The 21,681-nt window shown below is 47.9% G+C and overlaps 2 protein-coding genes across 5 annotated transcripts in view; both read left to right on the plus strand.

Moving 5' to 3' along the window:
* Nucleotides 1–982, plus strand: part of LOC113981713 (protein FAM219A-like) — a 160,100-nt gene extending 159,118 nt beyond the window's left edge. For 2 of the 4 annotated variants that reach the window (XM_027709267.1, XM_027709269.1), the window contains one exon: nt 824–982. In XM_027709267.1, the coding sequence (XP_027565068.1) occupies nt 824–982 (159 nt within the window). The remainder of the gene's footprint in view (nt 1–823) is intronic. The other 2 variants (XM_027709268.1, XM_027709270.1) reach the window with 1 other exon arrangement.
* A 9,060-nt stretch (nt 983–10,042) lies between these two features.
* CUNH9orf24 (chromosome unknown C9orf24 homolog) lies at nt 10,043–19,375 on the plus strand. Its single transcript, XM_027709266.1, is given in 11 exon segments — nt 10,043–10,074; nt 12,649–12,737; nt 12,854–13,005; nt 14,902–15,048; nt 15,368–15,422; nt 15,607–15,704; nt 15,809–15,884; nt 16,007–16,058; nt 16,828–16,858; nt 17,046–17,156; nt 19,346–19,375. Coding segments are annotated over 11 exon segments (873 nt in total).
* Nucleotides 19,376–21,681: the final 2,306 nt, after the last annotated feature.

Below are 21,681 nucleotides of genomic sequence, written 5' to 3' on the forward strand. Positions count from 1 at the left end.
AAGACGCACAAGACACACAAGACACACAAGGATAGTGAGACGAGATGTCTGCCTGCTCAGTGCAGCAGGCAGCCTTTATTGAGCTAACTAACTTCACACACAACACAAACATATTCCTACAACAACATCCAGGAATCCAGCACCTGCACATTATCAAACCGTCTCAACCTTGTACTCCCTGCAACCCAAGGCCGTGTCCATGGAAACCATCTAACCAGCTCCACTGCTCCCATGGAACATGGCCTCACTTTTGCACTACCTCAAACTTTAATTGTGGGGCTTCCCCCCACATATCCCTTCCTTGGGCAAAATACTTTTGAAATGCTGAGAAACAGCCAAGAGCAGGAACCAGATCAGATGATCTGGGCCATCTCTGGGCCCTGATGAAGTGTTGTTCATCCAGATCTGGGTAGACAGCACTTGAATTCGAGATTATAAAAAAACAAGAATCTTTACCATCTTTCAACTGCTATAGTGCCCCAGCCTGAAAGGAGGGACTGGCCACCTGCCAGTCAGTTTATTTTCATTATTATTACATTACTTTAAATGAGGACTCATCTTCATGGAAAGATTATTTGAGAATAAAATACTGTATCAACTTGCTACTCTGGAATATCTCACTCTAGATATTCCTATTGTGAAAGAAGTTTAAACAATAGGAGGCAGCCCTCACCTGTGATCACAAACTGGGACTCTTTCATTGATGAGACAGCTGCTAATGATAGGGAAATATATTCCAGAATAAGGGACTTCTTTCCTCTTTCAACTATCAGAAGAAAGAAGTGTCTCTCAAGTGTTTGACTGTTTGTCTCTTTGTCTGTAGCAGATCAACCAAGACTTGAATATCCAGCTGCTAAAGGATGGGTACCGGTTAGATGAGATCCCAGATGACGAGGACCTCGACCTAATCCCCCCTAAATCGGTCAACTCTACTTGCATGTGTTGCCAAGCCACGTCCTCCACCACCTGTCACATCCAGTAGTGAGGCTGGCAGGCTCTGATCAGTGCTTTCCACTATAACTGTAAAACTTAACAGCCATTGCTTCCTCCTATGGTAGGACATGCATCTCTTTGTGTTCATGGAGCCAGGAGAAACCAAAAAATAATTTTATGATTGGTTCATAAGTTATTTTAAACTATGGTTAAACAAAAGAGAAGTTGCTCAAAGTGCCAGGCAGTGCCTGGCAGAACTGACTGGTCTGGAGAGCAAACACAGGAGGGTCCAGAGATGCCTCCTTGGTTTGTGTAGGCACTGGAGATGTTTTGTAAGGTGTCTGTTCCAGAATGGGAAGGGTCAGATGGAGCTGTAGTTACTCCTGCCCACTGAAACCAATCCATCTACAAGATCAGGGGTGAGTCTGAGGTGTCAGGGGGTTTTACCTGTAGGAGAAGGTCATTTCTTAATTGATTCACTAAACCTGATTAATTTGCGTAACCATAATTATACCATAGCTGGGACACAGGAATAGAAACAGAGCAGGGCATCCTTTCTTATGCTAAGGCTAGCCAGGACTAGCATGACACAATTCATTCACTTGTGAAGAGGACAAATAGGTGACATTTCACTGTGTCAGTACTAGTTAGAGCTGTTGTGTCACATATCCAATGCAATCTATCCTTAGCTCCACATTAAATTATCACCAAACACATCAGATTCAATCTGCAGTCTATCCATGCTCTTCAGGGATTTAGTACTTACCTGAGAATACCATACTCCTGAGTTCAGTCCAGTTGTGTATACTGATTTCAGCCTATACTTCATTCTTGTGAGACCCATCTGCTTTCAGAAATCTTAAAGTTTGTTCAACTAAGACACAAGACAGAACTAGAACTGTTCAGTCTGAACGTCAGTGCCAGAAAAGCTTGTTGAAGAAAGCACATTTTTACAGAGCTTGGCTGTTGATATTCTCTTGACACTGCATCTCTTGGTGCCCATGGGAGAGATTTGTTAACGCTGAAGGTGTCTCTGTGGTGGTGTCAGACTTTAGGGGGGGGGCTCAGCAACAGCAGGATTATGAACAACTTCAGCTTAAAAAAACACATGAGAGGAAACTACTGTTTATCCTATCTCTGCCCACTTGTGAATCAGGCTTGGTCAGTGTTGGAGATGTCCCACATCAGGAGCAGTTGTGTTCATTTGGCATTTCATTAGGTGGCTGGACTGAATTGCCAGTTCACCAGCAGATTGTTTTGAATGCAAAATTATTTCTGGAATTAGAAACATGTCATGTCCCTGGCAGGTCTTACACTGCTAGCTTCAGCATACACAGGGCTGGGTGACAGATGGGCTGGCATTTCTCTCAGAGATTAAATCTTTTGCCACAGGCACAACTGTGTGTTTTCCTGCTCTGCCAGGAGGAAGGTCCACCTGCCTTGCGTCAGTGCTTGCTTTGGAGCCTGGGAAAGGAGAAAGCAAGGGCAATTCTGAGCTTTCCATCAGAATTCCTCTGAGTTGCAAGACAGAGCCTGAGCTCCACTCCAGAGGACAGATCTCCATCTGAAATCTTCACGTAGTGAAATGAGTCTTTAACAAGTCCTCTTCATGATTAGGAGGACATAACATTATGAGTCTTCACTCTGTGCAGTGCAAGGCACACAGGACTCCTGGGCTTTTTTATTCACTGGCTGGCCATGGGCAACCATTAAAGCTGTGTTTGCCCCTCCTCCCTAAAACAGGGCACTGCCACCCTGGCTCCAGGCCATAGAAAGAGGACTTGAGCGGTGCTATTTACTGAGCATCCCTGCTTCCTCATGCAGAAGTGCTGGTTAACTTGACAGCTCTTCTAGGAAGAGAGTATTTCTCAATTGAATTCCTCTCCCCTTCTCATTGCCTGGTAATGCTGAGAGGGAATATTTCCAAAATGTCCCTAAAGAAGCACAAAGCATCAGGTCTCCAAGTGTTCACTTCTTCGTTTGTGTGCCTGATTTCCTCTCCAGTGCTAGCTCAGGTGTGAGGTTAGCAACTTGGGGGGGGGAAGACCTCTAACAGCACTGTGTAGGGAGAAAAGATAAAAGGGAAAAAGCATTCCTTAAGGAGTCTTTTTTTTTTAGTGGAGAATGTAATCAAAACCTAACATAAACCCCATGGTCAAACCAAATCCTATAGGACATAACTAAGTCTCTTTAAATGTTCACTCTTCTAAAGCAGGACTTTTCAGTTCAGAATTGGTACCATGCAACACATTAATCTTATTTATCCTTCTGGGTCAGCCTCTGTGCCTTCCAGCTGGGCTGCACATGCTCAGTCTTTCCCATAGCCCTTGCTCAGGAAATCGGAGCATTTTAGTGTGCCTGCTAGAGCAACAAGGCATCTGTTTTCATGCATCAGCCTTGGGAGACTGCAGGTCCCACAGGTATCCATCATGCTGCTATCATGTTCAGTCAAAGACAGAATGAAGCTTGCTGAGACTGTATCTCCCACAGCTAACACCTCCCCTCTGAAAAACAGACCTTCCGGGATAATCACTGCCCCATGGCACCATGACCAAGTCCTTTTATTGCCCCTATTGCTGGTTTTTGCCTGCCATATGCTCTGAGGCATTCCCCAACCCTGCAACTGTCCTCAGCCCTTTGCATTGTGTGATGTGCATCTGCTTCCAGAACAACACTTTAGGGTCCCTGGGAAAGAGGGAGATGAACTTAAATGTTAACTACACCCAGTGCTTCCTCCAAATACAGACCAAAGCACAAGCCAAGTGTTTTCCACTGCACACAGAAGGAGTTGGTTGCACAAATAGCTGGTTTGGCATGACAGTACAGGACCATAAAATGGCAATTTTTTGGCTTCTCCTCTCTATACTTTGTGTTCATATATTTTATTAGGGGAATAAAGTAGAAAGGGTGGGGAAAAGTAGTTACCTGTATAGGGTCATTATCAGGAAGGCTGAATGGATTAAGGCAATGCACATGTGGCTATTTATTGAACATGCACAGAATCACAGAATCAATTAGGTTGGAAAAGACCTCTGAGATCATCAAGTCCAACCTATGACTGAACACAACCATGTCAACTAGACCATGGCAGTAAGTACCACGTCCAGTCTTTCCTTAAACACTTCCAGGGACGGTGACTCCACCATCTCCGTGGGCAGCCCATTCCAATATCTAATCACCCTCTCTGTGAAGAAATTCTTTCTAATGTCCAACCTAAACCTCCCCTGGTGCAGTTTAAGACTATGTCCTCTTGTCCTATTGCTTGTTGCCTGGTAGAAGAGGATGACCCCCACCTGGTTACAACCTCCTTTCAGGTAGTTGTAGAGAGTGATAAGGTCTCCCCTGAGCCTCCCTTTCTCCAGGCTAAACAACCCCAGCTCCCTCAGCTGCTCCTCATAGGACATGCACTCCAGACCCTTCACCAGCTTCATTGCCCTTCTCTGGACATGCTCCAGCATCTCAATGTCCTTCCTGAATTGAGGGACCCAGAACTGGACATAGTACTTGAGGTGTGGCCTCACCAGTGCCAAGTACAGGGGAAGAATCACTTCCCTAGTTCTGCTGGTCACGCTATTTCTGATACAAAATGGGCACGCATGTGTCCCTTTTCTGGGTTAGAGGTGGCCCATCCATCTGTCTTAGTACTGATGCGAATGAGATCCCATCAACAGGATTCCCACCATGTTAAAGTCATGTTCGGTAAAAATTTAGAGTCAAATTCAGTAAGGAAGAGGCTACTGTAGACCATCACCCTCTTTAGGGTCTGGTATTGGTATATGTCTCCACCCGCTCAACACCTTCTGGGTTGCAACCAGCACAGAGCCCCGTGGCGGCAGCGCACACTTGCCCCTGACCTGCAAGGCAACATAAGCCCAACCTGTGGGGGTCCCATCAGTCTCAACAGAACTACCCCCCAAGCTGCTGTCAGACTTTACCCAGCTTAACTAACTTGTGGGTCAAGGTTCGGTCATAGAAAATTGAATACTAACCCTTTTGAATCATAGTCCCTTAAGCAGGTTATGACCATAGGGCAAGTTTGTTGGCTTGTTATGGAATATGATTGATGGTCTGGCGGTATGTATTAACTGCAGATTGGGCTGAGTCTCCCTACTGGTCTTGCGTTGAGACTTTTGTTTCAGCCAGTTTTTCCTTGTGCTCTCGTTGGAGGTTATGCTATGGTGACTTCCCAGGTGTATAGATACATGGCCATTCTGGCACTGCTCTTCTTAAACCAGTCTCTGCTGCCATGACCCAGAGAAGGCAAGAGCAAAGAGCATGGACCCTGGCTGTCACATTATTATAAAGCCGCAAAATCTGCAGAGCTGCTGGGCACTCTCCTAACTGCAGTTTACTTGCAATGAAGCAAATAATTCCTTGTTCCAGTCTTTGCACCAAACCAGATGATCTTCTCAGGCCTCATTTTCAGTCCAAAGTGTACAGAATGCCAAGGGGAGAAGCACAACAGAGTATGAAAGGCTGTACCACTATCCACCTAAATTACCATGCAAATAGGATAGCTTCCTTATATTGATGCTGGTGCCTCCACAAAAGGAATTTGTGTTTGATGCCTCTAAAGCCAGACTGGCTTTCTGTTAGGATTTCATGTAATTTTAGTCACCAAATTACCCAAGTTTAAGCAAATCTTTTCCTTTTATCAGATGTTAATTTTGCCCTTTAATGTGAGCTGACTTTGGACTCTAGGGTCTCAGCACTCAAGTCTATGTCTGCAGTCAGTCTGCAAACTCTCTATTTCCAGACGTCAGTGTGAGGGGGAATATCCTCCTAGTGTTGAAGAAGGTCACTAGATAGAATGGTCTAGTCTGTTTTATAACTTTTGGCTGAAAGAAAGCTGATGTCCAGGTGACCATCCCTAAAGGTTCATTTAATGTCTTACCAAACATATCTTGAAGCCAAGAAGAGCCACTGGATCATATCTGACATTTCTGCATGTCTATCCCCAACATGTATGCTTGGCCATTGGTCTTGCTGTTCTTTTCTGGCTGTCTTGCCTGCAAATGCCTTGCAACTGCAAAAGCAGACAGCCAAGCCTGCTGCGTGGATTTCAAAAGGGACTTCGGGATGCTCTGCTCCCCCACAGACAGAATGGACTCAACTGCTTCTGGTTTGGCTCTCTGGCTTCTTTCTCAAAAGGAGGCACCTGCTCTGCTCAGCTATATGCTGGTTGACACATTGGTCTGCAATCCTGAGCAGAATCCTTTCCTCTCCATGCAGAGTCTGTCCTTAGGTTGGACTGCAAACTGTACAATGGCATGCAGGAGGCTTGAAAAGCACAGTGCCCTGTATGTGACTCAACAGAAACATGAAGATGCTTTTGAAGAAAGGAAGGACTCAGTTTAGCACCAGATGGAATGACAGGAAAAGAAAAACAAGCAGTAACTAGAAAGGTTGCCAAGTGCTGTCTTGGCCTAGGGCAGATCCCAGTTGTCCAAGTTAATCTATTTCAGTACAGTGCTGATACCATCAGGGAGCAAAGCTCACTTTCAGATGTACACACCAGAAACACCGTGTTCCTGATCTGGCACTGCAGCCAAATGCTACTGCTGAGAGTCTGTTGAACTGTTACAGCACAGAAATGAAATCTGGGGTCCCTTGCTGCTGTTGGCACATACTACGTTTGCTCTAACCTCAGGCAAGTCATATCCCCTCTTGATATCCATTCCCTTCTGCAGCACAGGGCAGAAAGTTGCCTTCTCAAGATGCTACCACCACCCTGCATGGATGTTGCCAAGTGTGTGGCGGACACCATTGTGATAGGATAGCTCTGCATGCAAGATGCAAAAAGCATACTATTAGAAGTTTTGCATGTATTTTCAAAGTACTACAAAGAAAAGCAGCACAACTCTGCTTTCCCTCTCTTTACCATCTTCTGATGTTGCTTACATGTTCCAGAAGGCTGCAGAGTGGAGATTAATAAAGAGATTAAACAACTTTGGGGGCAGATGTTTGGCAAGGATGTGTTTCGCACACATTTGGCAGCTGGCTCTTGCACAACTGACTTCTCAGTCTGCATGATGCCACAGAGAATGTGTGAGAAGATTTGGTGGCACAACAGCACCATCCCCTGCTAATGAAGTTAAGGAACTTAGGAATGCAACAAGGACTTAAAATACAGATGCCAGCCCCTGTGAGAAACCTGCACCTGGTTAGTCTGGCATTACTCTTCTGTAGGTAATCCCAAGTCACAACCTTTTCCTCTATGCTGAGTTGCTGGCCCTTGCTTCAAGGTTTGAGTGGCTCTGTAACAGATGTGGGTTTGTCTGATGAGATGTGGTTCAAGATCTGGAACAATCCCTCACACAGGAAAGCCTTGAAAGGAAGTGACAAGGATGCCATGTTCTCCTAGAGGTGAAAAGCACCTTAAAATGAACACTTTCCCATGCCTTCCCCTTAGGCTCAACCTAACCAAGCTTGCTCTGTGGCACTGCCCATCTATGCAGATGGTTCTTTTTGAGACATGAGAAGTAGAAATAGGAGGGTCATGCGAAGAGTCAGCTCTGAAGGGTGGTAGAGGTCAAAACCAGGGTATATTTACATTGGCATACGCAGCCTGTGCTTGCTGAGCCAAGCAGCAGCCAGGTGACAAAGCCTGCTTCATCCTAGGTAAGAGTGGCCATACCCTATATGAGCTTTAAGGGAGAATGGTAAAGTAAAAGAAAAGCCCAGGAAAAAGTGCTAGTTTTTACCCTCAAATCATTACATGGATGCTAAAAGTAAGAGCATGAAACTGCTGTGGGAATATCCCAAAGGAGCCCTTCAATGCTCTCTTCCCTCCCATCAGCACTCACTATCCCAGTTGCACTCCATCTGAGTGTTGCAGAGCAACATGGGCACCAGCAGGACAAGTTACATTTTTCCCTGGTGCCTGCAGAGACCAGCTCTTCCCATTGCTTCCCAGACCCAGTTGCCAGCAGAAACTGGGGGTGACTCCAAGCCTTTCTCTTTCTGTAAAAAGCTGCTCCAGCAAAAGATGGATTTGCTCCTGGAAGGAACCTATCTCATTGGTTGTGCCTGGACTATGAAGTCATTCTAAGTAAAAAATGGTGATACAGGTGGTAGGATTGCATTAAGGAGTGGAAGGTGCAAAAGAAGTCTCATTAAAATGTGACTTTCTCAGATGCATTGCTGGAAACCAGCACAGTAGGCACCAGGAAAAGGCCACCAAAAGGCCATGCTGAGAAAAGTGCTATTATCTGCCTAGATGTTTGTCCTCCCAGAGCAACATTTCTCCCATAGTTGCCCATCCAACTGCCCCAGATGAGCTCACTGGGAAGAACTGCTCTCTACCTGGGCTGTGTTCTCCCTTCTGCACTGGTCCCAAAAGAGCTGCAACTCCACCTTCCTCAAGCCCACATAATTTGGGAGATGTGAAGCTTTTTGGGAGATGTAATATAGACCCACAAAGAGAGCTGGAAAACTTGGACAAGCTATCTTCACAACAGCCCTTCTGGTTAGTGGGTGAGACAGAGAACAGACTGGGATTTCTCTTCACCCACCTGAAGGCAGTGGGGCTGAGGGTTAGCCAGGCTAGTGTAAAACCTTGGTGTGATCCAGCAAGCTGAGCCATCTGCCTTTATCCTCCCAGGCTCAGCACTGTGGGAGATCTGGGAGCCAAGCACAGGTCCCAGGCCTGTCAGCCTGTGTGCAAATAGACTGGAAACCCACAGCAGAGGCACAGTTGGGAAGTCAGTCAGCTGTGTCCTTGCCGTGCTGGGGTAGAGTGCTGTGAGATGCACTGGTAGGGCTGTAGTTGTGCGGGGATAAAGATGAAGGATGAAGTTTTTGCAGGGAAGAAAATTCAGGAAAAAAATTTTTCTCCCCATTTTTGCCCATTTTTACTCCTTTTATAGGGATTATTGAACCTTCAGTTTAATAAAGAAGGAAACAAGTCAACATTAAATACCTTTCTGAAGGGTTCTGAAAGCAGGCACCACTTGCATGCAGTTGGTCTGTGCCTAAGATGCAACTTCCAGACCTCAGTGTACATCCTGTAGTTGAGTCACCATGTGTGTTGTGGAAACTGGGATGGGAGAATCAGTGCTGACCATCATATCAAACAGCCACAGCTTTCCAAACTGAAGAAGAATCAGACCAGGAAGGGGGGAAAAGAAGCAGTGACAATAGAAGTGATGCCTATGGATTTTTGGATTTTTAGCTTTTTGTAGATTTTAGAAGTAGCTGTATTATATCCCTCACCCTTTAGCACAGTAGTTTACACATTTTCCCAACACTGTTACCCATTCCATATCACTCCCTCAAAATTCCGTTAGCTTGTTTAGACTTCCCTCAAGGTAGACCTTCATTCTGTTTAAGAACATCTGCACCCTGGCCTGGACAACAAGATACCACACAGGCACAGCAACCTTCAAGCCCAGAACTTTGGAGAAGCTCCAAGGACTGGATGTGCTGTGACGAGGAGGAGGATGAAGAAGAGGGGGTCCCAGAGCCCCCTGCCTCAATTTCCAGAGGGACGTGCCAGGGGGAGGTGCTGAGGGGTGGATAGATCTGGGATTGGATGGGTTATCACCCTAAATTGTGAAACCCCCTGGACAAGAGGTGCATCATGTGTCTTCCTGTAGGCCTCAGGCCTGGAATTAAAGGACCTACCCTCTTTATCTTATCTTATACACTAAGTTGGCTCAGAGTCCTGTTTTCTGCAGTCTCTTAAGGCAATGGAAGGATAGCTAGTTGTCACAGGTAAACTTTGGTATCCATGTCCAGTGGCTAGTTCTGGAATCACAAGCCTTGTTATATTGCATACATCCTCCTGCCACTCCTCTTTTCTCAAAGCAGCTGTCATCTTCCCCCTCCCTCATGCACTAGCATCATAGCATCAGAGGTAGTTGCACCAAAAGGGACTCTTAGCCCAGTTCTGCATTCCCCTCTCCCACCCAAACCCAAGGCAGCCTGAACAGTTGTTGGCCATCACAAGTCTAAATTTTTAGTAACTCTGCTTGGGTTTATGTACCATGGCTTCCCCCCACGCACTCTATCAAGGAAGTACAGGAGGCTCCAGTCATGTCCCAAGTAGCTTCTTTGCCCCCTGGCAGCACCTTATAGACATTAACCTTACTGGGAATGTACTGGGTCAATGCTGGTGACATCTGGTGTTGCCAGTCTTGGGTAGGTGACAGTTGATGGGGATCCATTGGGAGAAACTGGAAGGAAGTAGCTACTGTCTTCTTTTCTTTTTTGAGGGAGAGGGGGATTTTTTGATATTATGATTATTGTCCACCTTCCAGTGGACAAGTTCTGGGCTGCATTAATAACTGGGGTTAATTGGATGTCCAGACAGGTATGGAGCTTCACAGCAACCTTAATAGCAAACACCATGTCTATATCCAGAGCTTGGATTCAGGCTGGGTTTCTCCCATGCTGGCAAAGTGCTTTCAGAAGGCTCCAGATAGCCATTTCTGGAAGACAGGGAAATAGCACTCCTCAGAGTTCAGATCAAATCTGCACTTGCATTTCATGTCCTCAGCTTGGAAAAAACTCAACCCAAATGCTTCCCAGGTCTCCTTTCCCCATCTGGTGCCCCAGGGAAGGGGATGGTAGAAGGCATTTGGCGGTCATCAAAAGCAAGATCCTTTTTGGATGTATTTAATGGAAATATCTTTCAGGAGGAGAGGAGACCTCACAACCTTTGCATTAATCTCAGAGCAGGAGACTGATTTCCAGCTGTCCTTTTGCATATAGTGAAACATAGCTGAATCAGCCAAATGCAAAGTACAGTTAAATGTAGGCTTTGACCTGAATAACCTTTTAATTAGGAAGATAAATTTGTTGTAGCTTGACCTTAATTCGTGTTAGGAACCTGTTAATCATTTGACATGCAGAGTGTATTAATGCTGTACTTACCTTGGCCATTGGTTTTATTATCTAGGTTTGGGAGCTTTTTCTCTATTGAAACATCAATCTGCATCTTATATGGGGCAGGGGGGCATTTCTTTCTTTTTTCCTGTTCAGAACATGTAGCACACTGTTGTACTTCTGTTCCCATCCACGTAGAGTATTGCCTTAAACAGATCAATTGTGTTGTGGTTTGGTTTGGGTTTTCTTTTTTCTATCATCAGTGTTATGCATTAATTTATTTTAAACAGTGAGGGTTTTCAAAAACATGAAACGTATAATTTTTTTAACACTTCCATTGCAGTATTTATCATTGTTACTGGTTGTGTGTAGTATAACAGAATTAATATTAAAAAGCATACATATGAAAACCAGCCTGCCAGACTGTCATTGGAGCAAACTGTGGTGAGAGGGTATGAATCACACTATCTCCTCTGAGTCCCCAGCAATTGCAGAAACTGAAATCAGGGGGTACTAGCCTTCATGCCATGGCTAATACCAGTTGTTTGGGCCTAGTAGAAGCAGCTGGTGTGGAGCTGTGCTGTATGGCACAGATAAACCTCCCAGGGGCAGCCAGCCTCCAGTCAACATTTGGAAAGTCTTCTCCTCAAGGCAGAAGGACCCAACCCCTGACAGTGACAGAAATAGAAGGAGGTGCTGCATCTATACAACATCAATGGGTGAAATAACCTTTTCTCCAGCCTTTCAGCCATTTCTGCTCCTTAAAGCTGTTGACACAAGAGCCGAGCACTGATTTTAGAGTCCAACATCAGCAGCTGGAAAATCCAGGGACTGCTGGGGACAGGGGATAGCCATAGGGAGCCACTGGCTCATGGAATCATAGACTCATCAAGGTTGGAAGAGACTTTTAAGGCCATGGGGGTGGGGAGGGGGAGGCATCACTGACACCCCTGTGTCCACCCTTCCGACTCAGCCTCCCACTGGCTCCCAGGAGAGGACAAGACTGATGGAGAGCCTGAGCCTGGCTCAACAGAGACCAGCAAGGTGTGAAAATCAAAAGCAACTTGTTTTCTTCCTTTCAATGTCACATTAATCATGTTTGCCTGGATGCCCAGCCCCACCATTCCTTGCAACAAAAGAGCAGGGCTAGGCAACCCTTCAGGGGGATGGGTTGGCATCCACCCTGCCAAGATAGACTTGGGTCTTCACCGGTCATCCCCAAAATTGTGACAGCAGAAGGGTTGGACTTCTAAGACCCCTCACAAGGCTGGAGCTGGGAGCAGAGCAGGGCTCTGAGTTGGTACTGTGTGACAAGACAAGCCAGAACAGCATTTCTGCTTGGCTCCCCATCTCAGAGAAAAGCAAACCTGGTTCATGCAAATCCCTCCCTGGCATAACCCGGCTACCTCTGTACTGAGATAGATGAGGATTGCTCACTCCAGCTGCAGAGCCCATCACAGCACTCGGGACAGGAGAGCAAACAAGCCACACAGGGTCACCTAAATCCAGCTTTTTAATGAAAAAGGGCAGATAGAACAGGCAGTAATTCCCCTGGCTACCCCAGCAGGCCAGGCCAGCAGTGCTTGATGCTGTGCCCTGGGCACTGGCTGCACAGGTGCAGGGCTGTGCTGTGTGCACACATCTGGGTTGCTGCAGGATTTCCAAGGAAATATAGGACAGAGGGGCTGGAAAAACAATTGATTGTTTTGCACCTCCCAAAATAAAATTATCTTGAAACTGTTTCCTACCATTGTTAAGATAATTGCCTGCAGGAGGGGAGAAAGCCCAGAGCCAGGACAAAGTCAGGAGGGTGCAGTTGTGCTCATGGAGTGATCAGGCAGAAATTGTTGCACCCTAACCCAGGGCCTGCTATTCTTGGGAATGCAGCCACAGGACTGACAGCCACCAAATCGCCCTGGTCTCACACTACGACATCACCAATGGCATAAGCACCACCCCAGCCTGGCAGAGCAGTGGTACCAGGGCCCCATTCCCTTTCCTAAGTGGGCTGGGAGCCTTTAGCTCCATGCAGTGCTGCTGATCCAGTGGGGCACCCCAGGATCCTCCAGGACTCTAAGCGCCCCCATCCCAGTGGGCTGCTGCACCACATTCCTCTTTGCCCCAAAACACAAGACCTCTGTCAGCACTTATGCTGACTCCTACTGCCTGCCATGCTCTGTCAAAAAGACCATCAGAGAGCAGGCTCCACTGCAGCTCTGGAAAGAAAACAAGTTTGTGATGCAGGTAAATGCTATGGAAGGAGGAAACCTTGGAGTTTCTACTCCAACCTGGTTGTGGATGCTCGGTGCTGGGCAGGTGACATGGGGAAGAGGGAGGAGGAGAGGTCATTCTCCCTGGTTAGTAAAGCATTTGACACCCTACAGCCTGTGCTCACTGGCTTCTTGTCCCCTGGAGCTGCACCCTGCAGTGGTTTAGGGCTTGTGGGGCAGGCAGTCGCTAGTACAAATTCTCATGTGTCAACCCTGTCCATCAGTAGGTTTCAGAGTGCTCAGGGGGCAGGATCTTGCTAACGAAGGGGAAACTGAACCAGTGGCAGAGCTCAGCTCGAGGCTGATGCATGACATGGTGGTGATGGGGGAGAAGATTGTGTGGCTCTGAGAGCTCCAACACACAGTTCACAGGCTTCGCTCAGCTCTGACTTGATGAGGGAAGGGGGGGGTGCTCCGTGCCAGGGGGATCCTGCAGGGGCTGGAGGGAGATCTGAGCACTGCAACACCTCTCCCAGCCCTGGTCCTGAAGGAATTCCTGAGCCATGGCCTCACTGTGGGGGGATGTCTGTGGTATATTACATGTATACCGTGGACATGCAGCAGTCCACACATGGGCTAGCAAGCATGCAGGTTCTGATGTAAAGCACACTGCAAACCAGCTCATCTCTTGCAGCCTCGTTAGCCTGTGCATTATAATGAGGGAGCCAGCAGAGAGCATGGAGAGGGATGTCACTGCTGTGCAGACAGAAATGGCTCATGCAACCAGGGAACCTGTCTGCCCTTAAAGACCCTAGCCCTCTTGGGCTTTGTCAGTTGTAGGAGATTGGCTTCATCTTGTAACTCCCTTCTCAACCTCTGCTGGTCCCATACCTGGCAGCCCCAGTGCACCCAGCCCATCTCCCCCTCTGCAAAGAGCCCAGGTGACTATGGACACCCTGGGTGCAGGAGGAAAGGAGCCATCCTCCATCTCCCAGTTTTGGGTGAGTGTGAAGCTTTGAGGTGGGGGGAATCACGGTGCCAGTACAACCCCCATGACCACCCACTTCAGAGAAGAGGGTCTTGGCACTTGTGGCAGGTCTCTGGCGTTAAACCCTGCTCAGTAACCTGTTTCATCATGTGCCCCAACTCCCATGAAGACAGGCACTGCGGCATGGCCCCAGGCATCTCTCCCCACTCTGCTGTCTCTAGGGATTAACAATGACCCTGGTGCAAAATTTGGTGAGCCAAAGTGTACCAGGGTGAATTTATGCTGATACTTTTGGTCTGTGTTTGGCCCTGCCACCTGTGAAAGCTTTGCTCTTTCCCTGCCTAGTTATGGGAAAACAAGCACTGATAAATGGGAAAGTTGTCCTTGGAGGGAGAACTTCTGTATAAACTGTTTTAATTGGTCTTCTGTGATTGGTTAATGGCTCATCAAGGGCATTTGGAGGAGAAAGTGATGATGATGTGATCAAGGCTCGCCCCCAGACTCAATTAAGAAAGACCCCCAAAACATACTGTGTGTGCGTGAGGGCATTTCCGAAGTTCTCACGCATGCGCAGAAGAGATGCACTTACATAACCGGGAGGTGGGACTGAGGGCCTCTGGCTGGGTGGTGCTGGCCACACCTGGGAGGTTGTGGTCACTCAGTTAATTGTATAAAAGTAGATAGTGCTTTCTTGGAGGGGAGCTAACTTCACATCAAGGACAACGTTGCCTTTCGGTGGGGACGCCTGCCAGTTTTGTGAACTTACTGACTCTCCAAGGATGCCGCTTCTGCTATGGGTAATTATAGGCACACTAGGTCAGTAAGATAACTTTATGGGCAACAGCTGGGTAACTGGGGCTTATTTCTCTCCTCCTTCCTCCCTTTTGGGTTTGTTTGTTTTGTCAGCCACCCTCTTGGTAATAAATCTTGGTTTTTGTTAAGCCTTCAACGGTGTCATGGTTTCAAGCTTCAGTATATCCTCAAACCTCCTCCCTTAATACACAAAGTCAGCCTGAACAGCAGATTAAGGTGGAAATGCAGGAGTACTACAGGAATGTCATCAACCCTGTTGGCTGGCCAGATCTGAAGGTATCGCTGAGGTCCTAACCATCCCCCTCCCAGTATCACACAGGCCACGTAACCATAGGCTATGAGATTTGGGGGCTGAGGGTAGTGGAAGCATCTCTGTTCATACCCCCTTTTGTATTGTGTTCCCCCCCCGTGCTAGAGACCCTCCCTCAGCATCTGCACTTGTGACTTTGCTGCAGTCACCCATCCCTATCCCCACACTGAAACTGTCCTGTTCCCAGGGATGTCTGCAAGTCCCCAGGTCTCACTCACCCAGTGGCCCCTAAATACCCCCTGGTGGTAGGTGCTGCCTGGGGGACACTCTCCTGGTACACCATAGCCTCCAGTGACCAAGGTCACATCGGCAGAGACAAGTGACCAATGGTCTGGAAGCAGTGAGTATCACCTCCATCACAGATCCTCAACAAGGAGTCTGAGAGCACCATGTCTGACATGCCCTCTGGCCCCATGGCATTGCATTTTGGGGAGAGGGGAACAGCTCTGACCATCTCCCCACGTCCCTGACACTACAGGGCACCCCCACCTGTCATTTTGGCGTTGCAAAGAAATAAAACACAGTTTTTGTCAATGAGGACAAATACATCACATGGTGAATGGGTTCCTACAACAGCACAGCCTGGAATAAGCACTCCTCCGACCTCCCCCTCCTGCCCAAGGTAGGTCCAGTCCCTTCTGCCCCCTCAAACCAGAGTCACCAGCACCTCAGGCTCTGCAGCAAAAGGGTGGCAATCCTGCAAATGTTTGCTATCACTCCTTGCAGGAGATGAGAATGGAGACCTTCTTGCGCAGCATACCTGTGCCATGCCATCTAAAACCCACCTGCCTCAATGAATCTGGTAACTACCCTCACTCTGCCCCTGTGCTTCAGCTGTAGTTGTGCCTCTGCTGTGCCAGTGGCTGTCCAGGTGACAGACTGGTTGCTCCTCCTCATCCTTACACTTGTCATCCCTCTGCTTGCAGAGGGAAGTGGCCACTGACATGCTGCGCAAGCTGTTCTCACCACTGTCCCTGTAGCCTGTTGTCTCAATTTAATGAGACTGAAGTGTTTTGCTAAGGAGGATGAGTTATGAGGAAGACCAAGCTCCTCCCTCTAAGCAATTGTAAATCAGAAATTAAGAGGCTCCAACTGAGGAAGTATGGAGAAAGAAAAAAACAACAGCCCTTTATTAAAGGATATATGTGTATTGGTAGAACAACAAAAGAACACAAAACCAACTAAACAATAATCCTGTACCCAAAGTCCCCTCCAAGAAAAAAACAGTTCAGTACTTTCCACCTTTTGGTGCAATTCTAACCGTGATAGGGAGGAGGCGCTGTTGGATCACTGGAAGAGCAGAGCCTGCAGTTGCTCTGTGGTAGTCAGCAGGGGGCGCTGTTGGGCTCTGGCAGTCACCACGTGGGGGCCCCGATGCGCAGGAGAAGCCAAAAAATGGAGATCACCCCCTCACCGAGAAGAGGAAGGGGAAAAAAAGGCTCTTCCCACAGACTCATGCTGTCAGCAGCTGGCTCTGGCCAGGACTCCCCCAAAGGTTCCTTCACAGAAGGGTCAAGCCTCTCTGATGAAATCTGAACAAGTCCCGGATGGGGGCAGGACAGGGCGCAGGAGAACAGAGGCAAACTGGGACCAGAAGCAGCCAGATGACCCCGATGAAAAACAAAACAAACCCCGGAATCCCTCCACACACACACACTCTCCCTAAGTCAGGGTAAAAGTGGAGCGTGCCTGCCGTTTTCCGAGGAGAGGGAAAAGACTTAACACCACCCCCCCCGCCCCGTCAGTCTTCTGATGGTCAATCAGTCTGGAATGTGGGTCTGTTAGCCAGTTCTTTTGTGTGTGTCAATCACCCTAGGCAAAAAACCACCCTCCCCCTCCCTCGTTCAACATCTTTTTTTTACAGTGATGCAGGGGAAAGAAAAAAATTCCCAGCTCGGTTTTTTTGTAACAAGTAAACCTATGACACCTCTGTACATCATGATGGGGAGGGGATCCTTCCAAGGGCTACTACTGCCCCTGCCCTGGACGTCACTACTGCCTATGAGGGATGGGCTACTACACTGATGGGGCCCCTGCCATCAGAAGGCATCTCCACACGCTGGCAGAGAGGGCTGTGAGGTTGGGATGGCTTGCATTGCTTGGGGTGGCTTGCCATGTAATGGGTTGGTGTCGGGGTTGACAGCGGGTCTGTCAGCAGCCTAGCACTTATCGATGAAGCAATCGATGTTGACCAGATCAAAGTATATCCCTGAAAAGACTGCAGAGGAATGTAAACAAACTCTAAGGAAATATTTACTACAATGCCGGACGGAACAAACGTAATGCAGCCGAGACCAAAGGTCACCAATCAATATGTGTATAATATCACCAATGACAGTGTGCACAGTGTCCTCAGGTCACCAATGACAGTAAGCACAGTGTCTTCTGTGTCTCCAATGAAAGTATGTACAGTGTCTTATGCTAGAGACTTTTAACCAATTATGTTGTAGCACGATAGTATGCAAAGAGTATAAAAGAAACACTTGAGAGCAATAAACAGCTTCCTGATCACCTTACACCTGGACTACGACTGATATCTGTGTCGCTTTGGCTGTTCCGACTTTAATGGTGACAGGTTGGGTTGGGATGGACATGACCTGTGCTCATCCTAGGGGCCACCACTCACCCTCCACTGTCATGCAGGAGTATCCTCTGCTGCGGTTACAGCCTCAGAGCAGTGGTCTTTGTATCTACACATCACCCCAAGCCATCCTCCCTGCATGCAAGCCCTAGACGCAAACAGGTTCGGTGTGGGGAGAGCTCCAGGCAGGGTGCCCTGGGGGGAAAAGCCTATTATTTTTTCCTAACAGCAGCCAGCCACTAGGTCTTTTTTCATTAGGTTTAAATACAGAATTACTCAGAGGGGTATTCTGGAGATGATGGTATGGACTGCAGACCCCAAGGGGTAACAGGTCCCATCACTCAGGCAGCGATGCAGCCACTGCACCTGCATCTCACAGACTAAGTGGACATGACTGGGGAAGACAGAATGCCATTATGATGCTGGGCTCTGGTGTGTGTTGTTGCCACCTGTGGAGAAGCAGGTGTTTCTATGCTTGGTCTTACCCTGCAGTCCTTGGGACTGCATGGAATCTGAAATCTTGCTGGCACTCCTAAGCCCAACTGCATGTAGCTTAGCATCTTTCAGATTTTGGGGCCACATCAGTGTTTCCTGTGCTGCTCTTGTATTTTCTATCATCACTCGCTATTCTTATCCAAGAACCTGTTTCCAGGTCATGCTGTTCTTCCTGACATAATCAGCCCTGTCCTTCACCTGCTGCAGGTCCAGAAGCACTTTTTAATCCCCATGTGTAGGAGTCGGGTTTTAGGAAGAATGCTGGATGAGGCATCCTGGGAAATGAAGTCCAGAAGTACTCCCATGCACATGGGTAGTGACATACCCCTGGTGATTGGTCAAGGGAGTCATGTGTCACTATTCGAACCTATTTATAAACTGTTGTCTCATTTGAATAAAGAGGATTTGGTTGCTGAACCCCCAAGCTAGCTGGGTCCTTATGGTTTATTTACTTATTATATTAATAAAGCAATATCTGGCACCCAACGTGGGGCCACTCCCTGTATCAGGGATGATTAGAGACTGCCTTGTAACAAGGAGAAATTCCAGTAGCGTTCAAATGAGCTTGTTTTAAAGCTCAGGAACACTTCTCTGAAAAAAAGCCAGATGTCGCATACCGAGCTAAAAGCAGGCAGAAGACATCATTAAAGAAAGGCCGTTGAATACTAATACGAAAGTCGACTGGGACGTCGTGCAGAGAATCGCATGGGAGCTCCTAAAATTTGAGTATTGTGCACAGGAGAGACCTGGCAGAGTAAGGTATAAAAGAAAGAAAAGGTAAAGCTACAGAGAACTTGAGGTAAGAAGCCAGCATGGTGTGAGAAAAATCTCTTTTATCAATTTATAAAAACGGCAAAAAAACACTTGCAGGACAAGGAAACTTACAGAAAAGAATCCTTTATTTGCAGCGCTGGGTGCAGTCCCAAGCCACCCGCCTGGAAAAGCACACCCCCTCCAAGAGCCCGCTCCTTTTTGTACTCTTCAGCTACCCAATATCTTGAATATTCAGCAGGTAACAAGTATTTTACCTTAAAGGGTAATTTTCAAATCGGCGGGTGGGTGTCACCCTCCCGCCTGATTGGTTCCGCTTGATTGATCCCACTTGATTGGTCCCACCTGATTGGATCATGACGTATCCCCCTGTACAGCTTGATTGATTGATGACGTACCCCCCTGTACATGTACAGGGGGCCCCCCTGTACAGCTTGATTGATTGATGACGTACCCCCCTGTACTTGTACAGGGGGGTTCTTTTTGCACACAAAAACATGTGGCCGGTGTAAATTTTCCATCTATATATTGTATCCTACCTCGGCCGCAATATTCCCTCGGTGTACAGCCCTGACGGGGCCTTTCACCTTACAATCTTCGCGAGGCGCCTGAATATTTCTAAAATTAAATGGGAGGTAAGAAGAAAATCCCAACACCCCCTGTTTCCCACTTACATAAATTTACTTATAATAAAACCAGATTATTTTATTTCTCATAATGGGAAGTTAAAATTCAAGGGAAATGATAGAAAAAACTATATTAGGACTTCTGCTAAGCAGAATCCTTAGTGTGACTGCTTGGAAAAAATTTGGAGAGACAGCTCGAGAGAAAGCAGAGATAGAAGATGTGGACACCTTAAAAATCTCACAAAGAAACTTAAACTTGTCCATGGAGAAAAACTTTAAACTTCCTGTTCCCCCCATGAGCCCTAATAGGCAAAGGACTCCCCCAGGCTCCGGGAGCAGACACAGGGGTGGGAGAGAACCTCGTGCAGACCGAGAATCGCGTGCAAACCGAAAAGAGACCCTAACAATAGACTTAGGCTGGGTTTTATGCAGGCAGAAGCGAGCACGTGGCGCAGACCGCGTGGTTGTTGGGGAGAGACAGACCTTGGGTCCACGAGGCACTGCTGAGTTGCAGCCACATGGCAGGCATGCCTTGATTTGGGAGTCGCCATCTTGCCCACGGCCAGCTTGCTGAGTGTCCCAGCTTGAGGAACTGTGCTTAGAGCATGTAAATCCGGTAAGCAGAGAACCAACAGAGGACACCGGGGGAGGGTCAGTTTTGCCTCCTCCGAAAAAAGACAGGCAGTCGCGCAGCGCAGGGACAGAGCGCCGCCTTCGCACTGCTGTTAAAAGAGTCCGTTGGACTCGCAGTGCTCTGTAGAGGCACTGTCCGCAGCACTTGTCGGCGGCAGCGGCGCGGGAAGCATGGCCACGGGGCTTGCAAAGTCTCACGGCGCAGACTCGCGGCAGCAGCGATACCGAAACGGCACGCGGCGGCACGAGGCACATGCATGCCGGTGGCAGCAGCCGCGGCGCGGAGGCACGGGACCCATGGGCGAACACTCCCTGCTCAGCCCTGGCCCGGCGCGACAGCCCTGGGGCTGCGGCAAAAAACATCAGCTCCGGCTGCGTAGGAGCCGGGGGGGCTGGGGCCGCTCCGAAATACAGACGGCGCGCCGTGCCGGACCAGGACGCGGTGCGAGCCCGGGCGTGGCTTTAGGGCAGCCTGGGGCCGGGCGGCAGCTGCGCGGGGCGCACTGAGCTGGGATGGGACCGGGGCCGCCCGAAACCAAGGCAAAAACTACCTCCCCTTTCGCGGTGGGGTGCTGAAACTACGCCAAGCCGAAGCAGCGTGAGCTGCGAGCAAACGGCAGAGCCCTGCACAAATTCTGCTGCGGACAGAGAGGGAGACAGGCAGCCCCCACCCAGCGCCATGCCGAGGCCCCCCTGCAGGGGCAATCCTGCCGTCTGCAGTGAAAAAAATGCAGCCAAGCCGGTGCCGGGAAAAACGGCGCCCGCCCCTTGTGTTGAGACAGAGCGAGGCTGTGCTGCAGCCTAGCTGAGCTGCCTCTTGCACAGCTCAATGCTACAGCGTTATGCTGTGTGCCTCCAGAGACATACAGAACTAAGTTAACTTTGTATCTTGTTGTCTCGAGACCTTTGGTAAGAACACTGAAGCTTTGTTTTTTCCTACTTTTTCACTAGTTCCCCAGTGACTTTGTTTAAATTGTTAAGGTTGTTAAATTGTTAAAGTTGTTAAGTCCTCAAGTACACCTAAATAGATACAGTTGTTGTGACAATGTAGTTCAATTAACATGTTTAAAAAGTTCTTAGCATCTCCATACCTTGTTAATTAGTGCATTCAGATACTATTATCCCAAAAAGGTGTGCCTAGTGTCAGCAAAAATAGCTGCTTGTGAGTCATAACTGCTTAAGAGACTGAGTTAAAACTGATTATGATGACTCTAACCAATATCATATAAGAAATAGGATTGCAAAATACTCCAGAGGAGATTCATCAACCCAATAATAGAACAGATCTGCGAAAGAGAAGATTGCACAGCATTCAACCTTGAGGTAAAAGACATTAAAAGACATTAAAATGACTTCTTGCTTTTTACTTCAAGCTCTTACCTACCAAAAGCCATTCCTGGACAAAACTGCAGAGAAACTGCGTGTTTGCCTGACCTTCACATCTGTTTCTACCACAGTATCCACCTAAGACTGTCTAAATTGTTATTAACATG

The sequence above is a fragment of the Neopelma chrysocephalum genome, unplaced genomic scaffold (genome assembly GCF_003984885.1).
Source record: "Neopelma chrysocephalum unplaced genomic scaffold, ASM398488v2 Primary Assembly neopelma1_96721, whole genome shotgun sequence".
Lineage (NCBI taxonomy): Eukaryota > Metazoa > Chordata > Aves > Passeriformes > Pipridae > Neopelma > Neopelma chrysocephalum.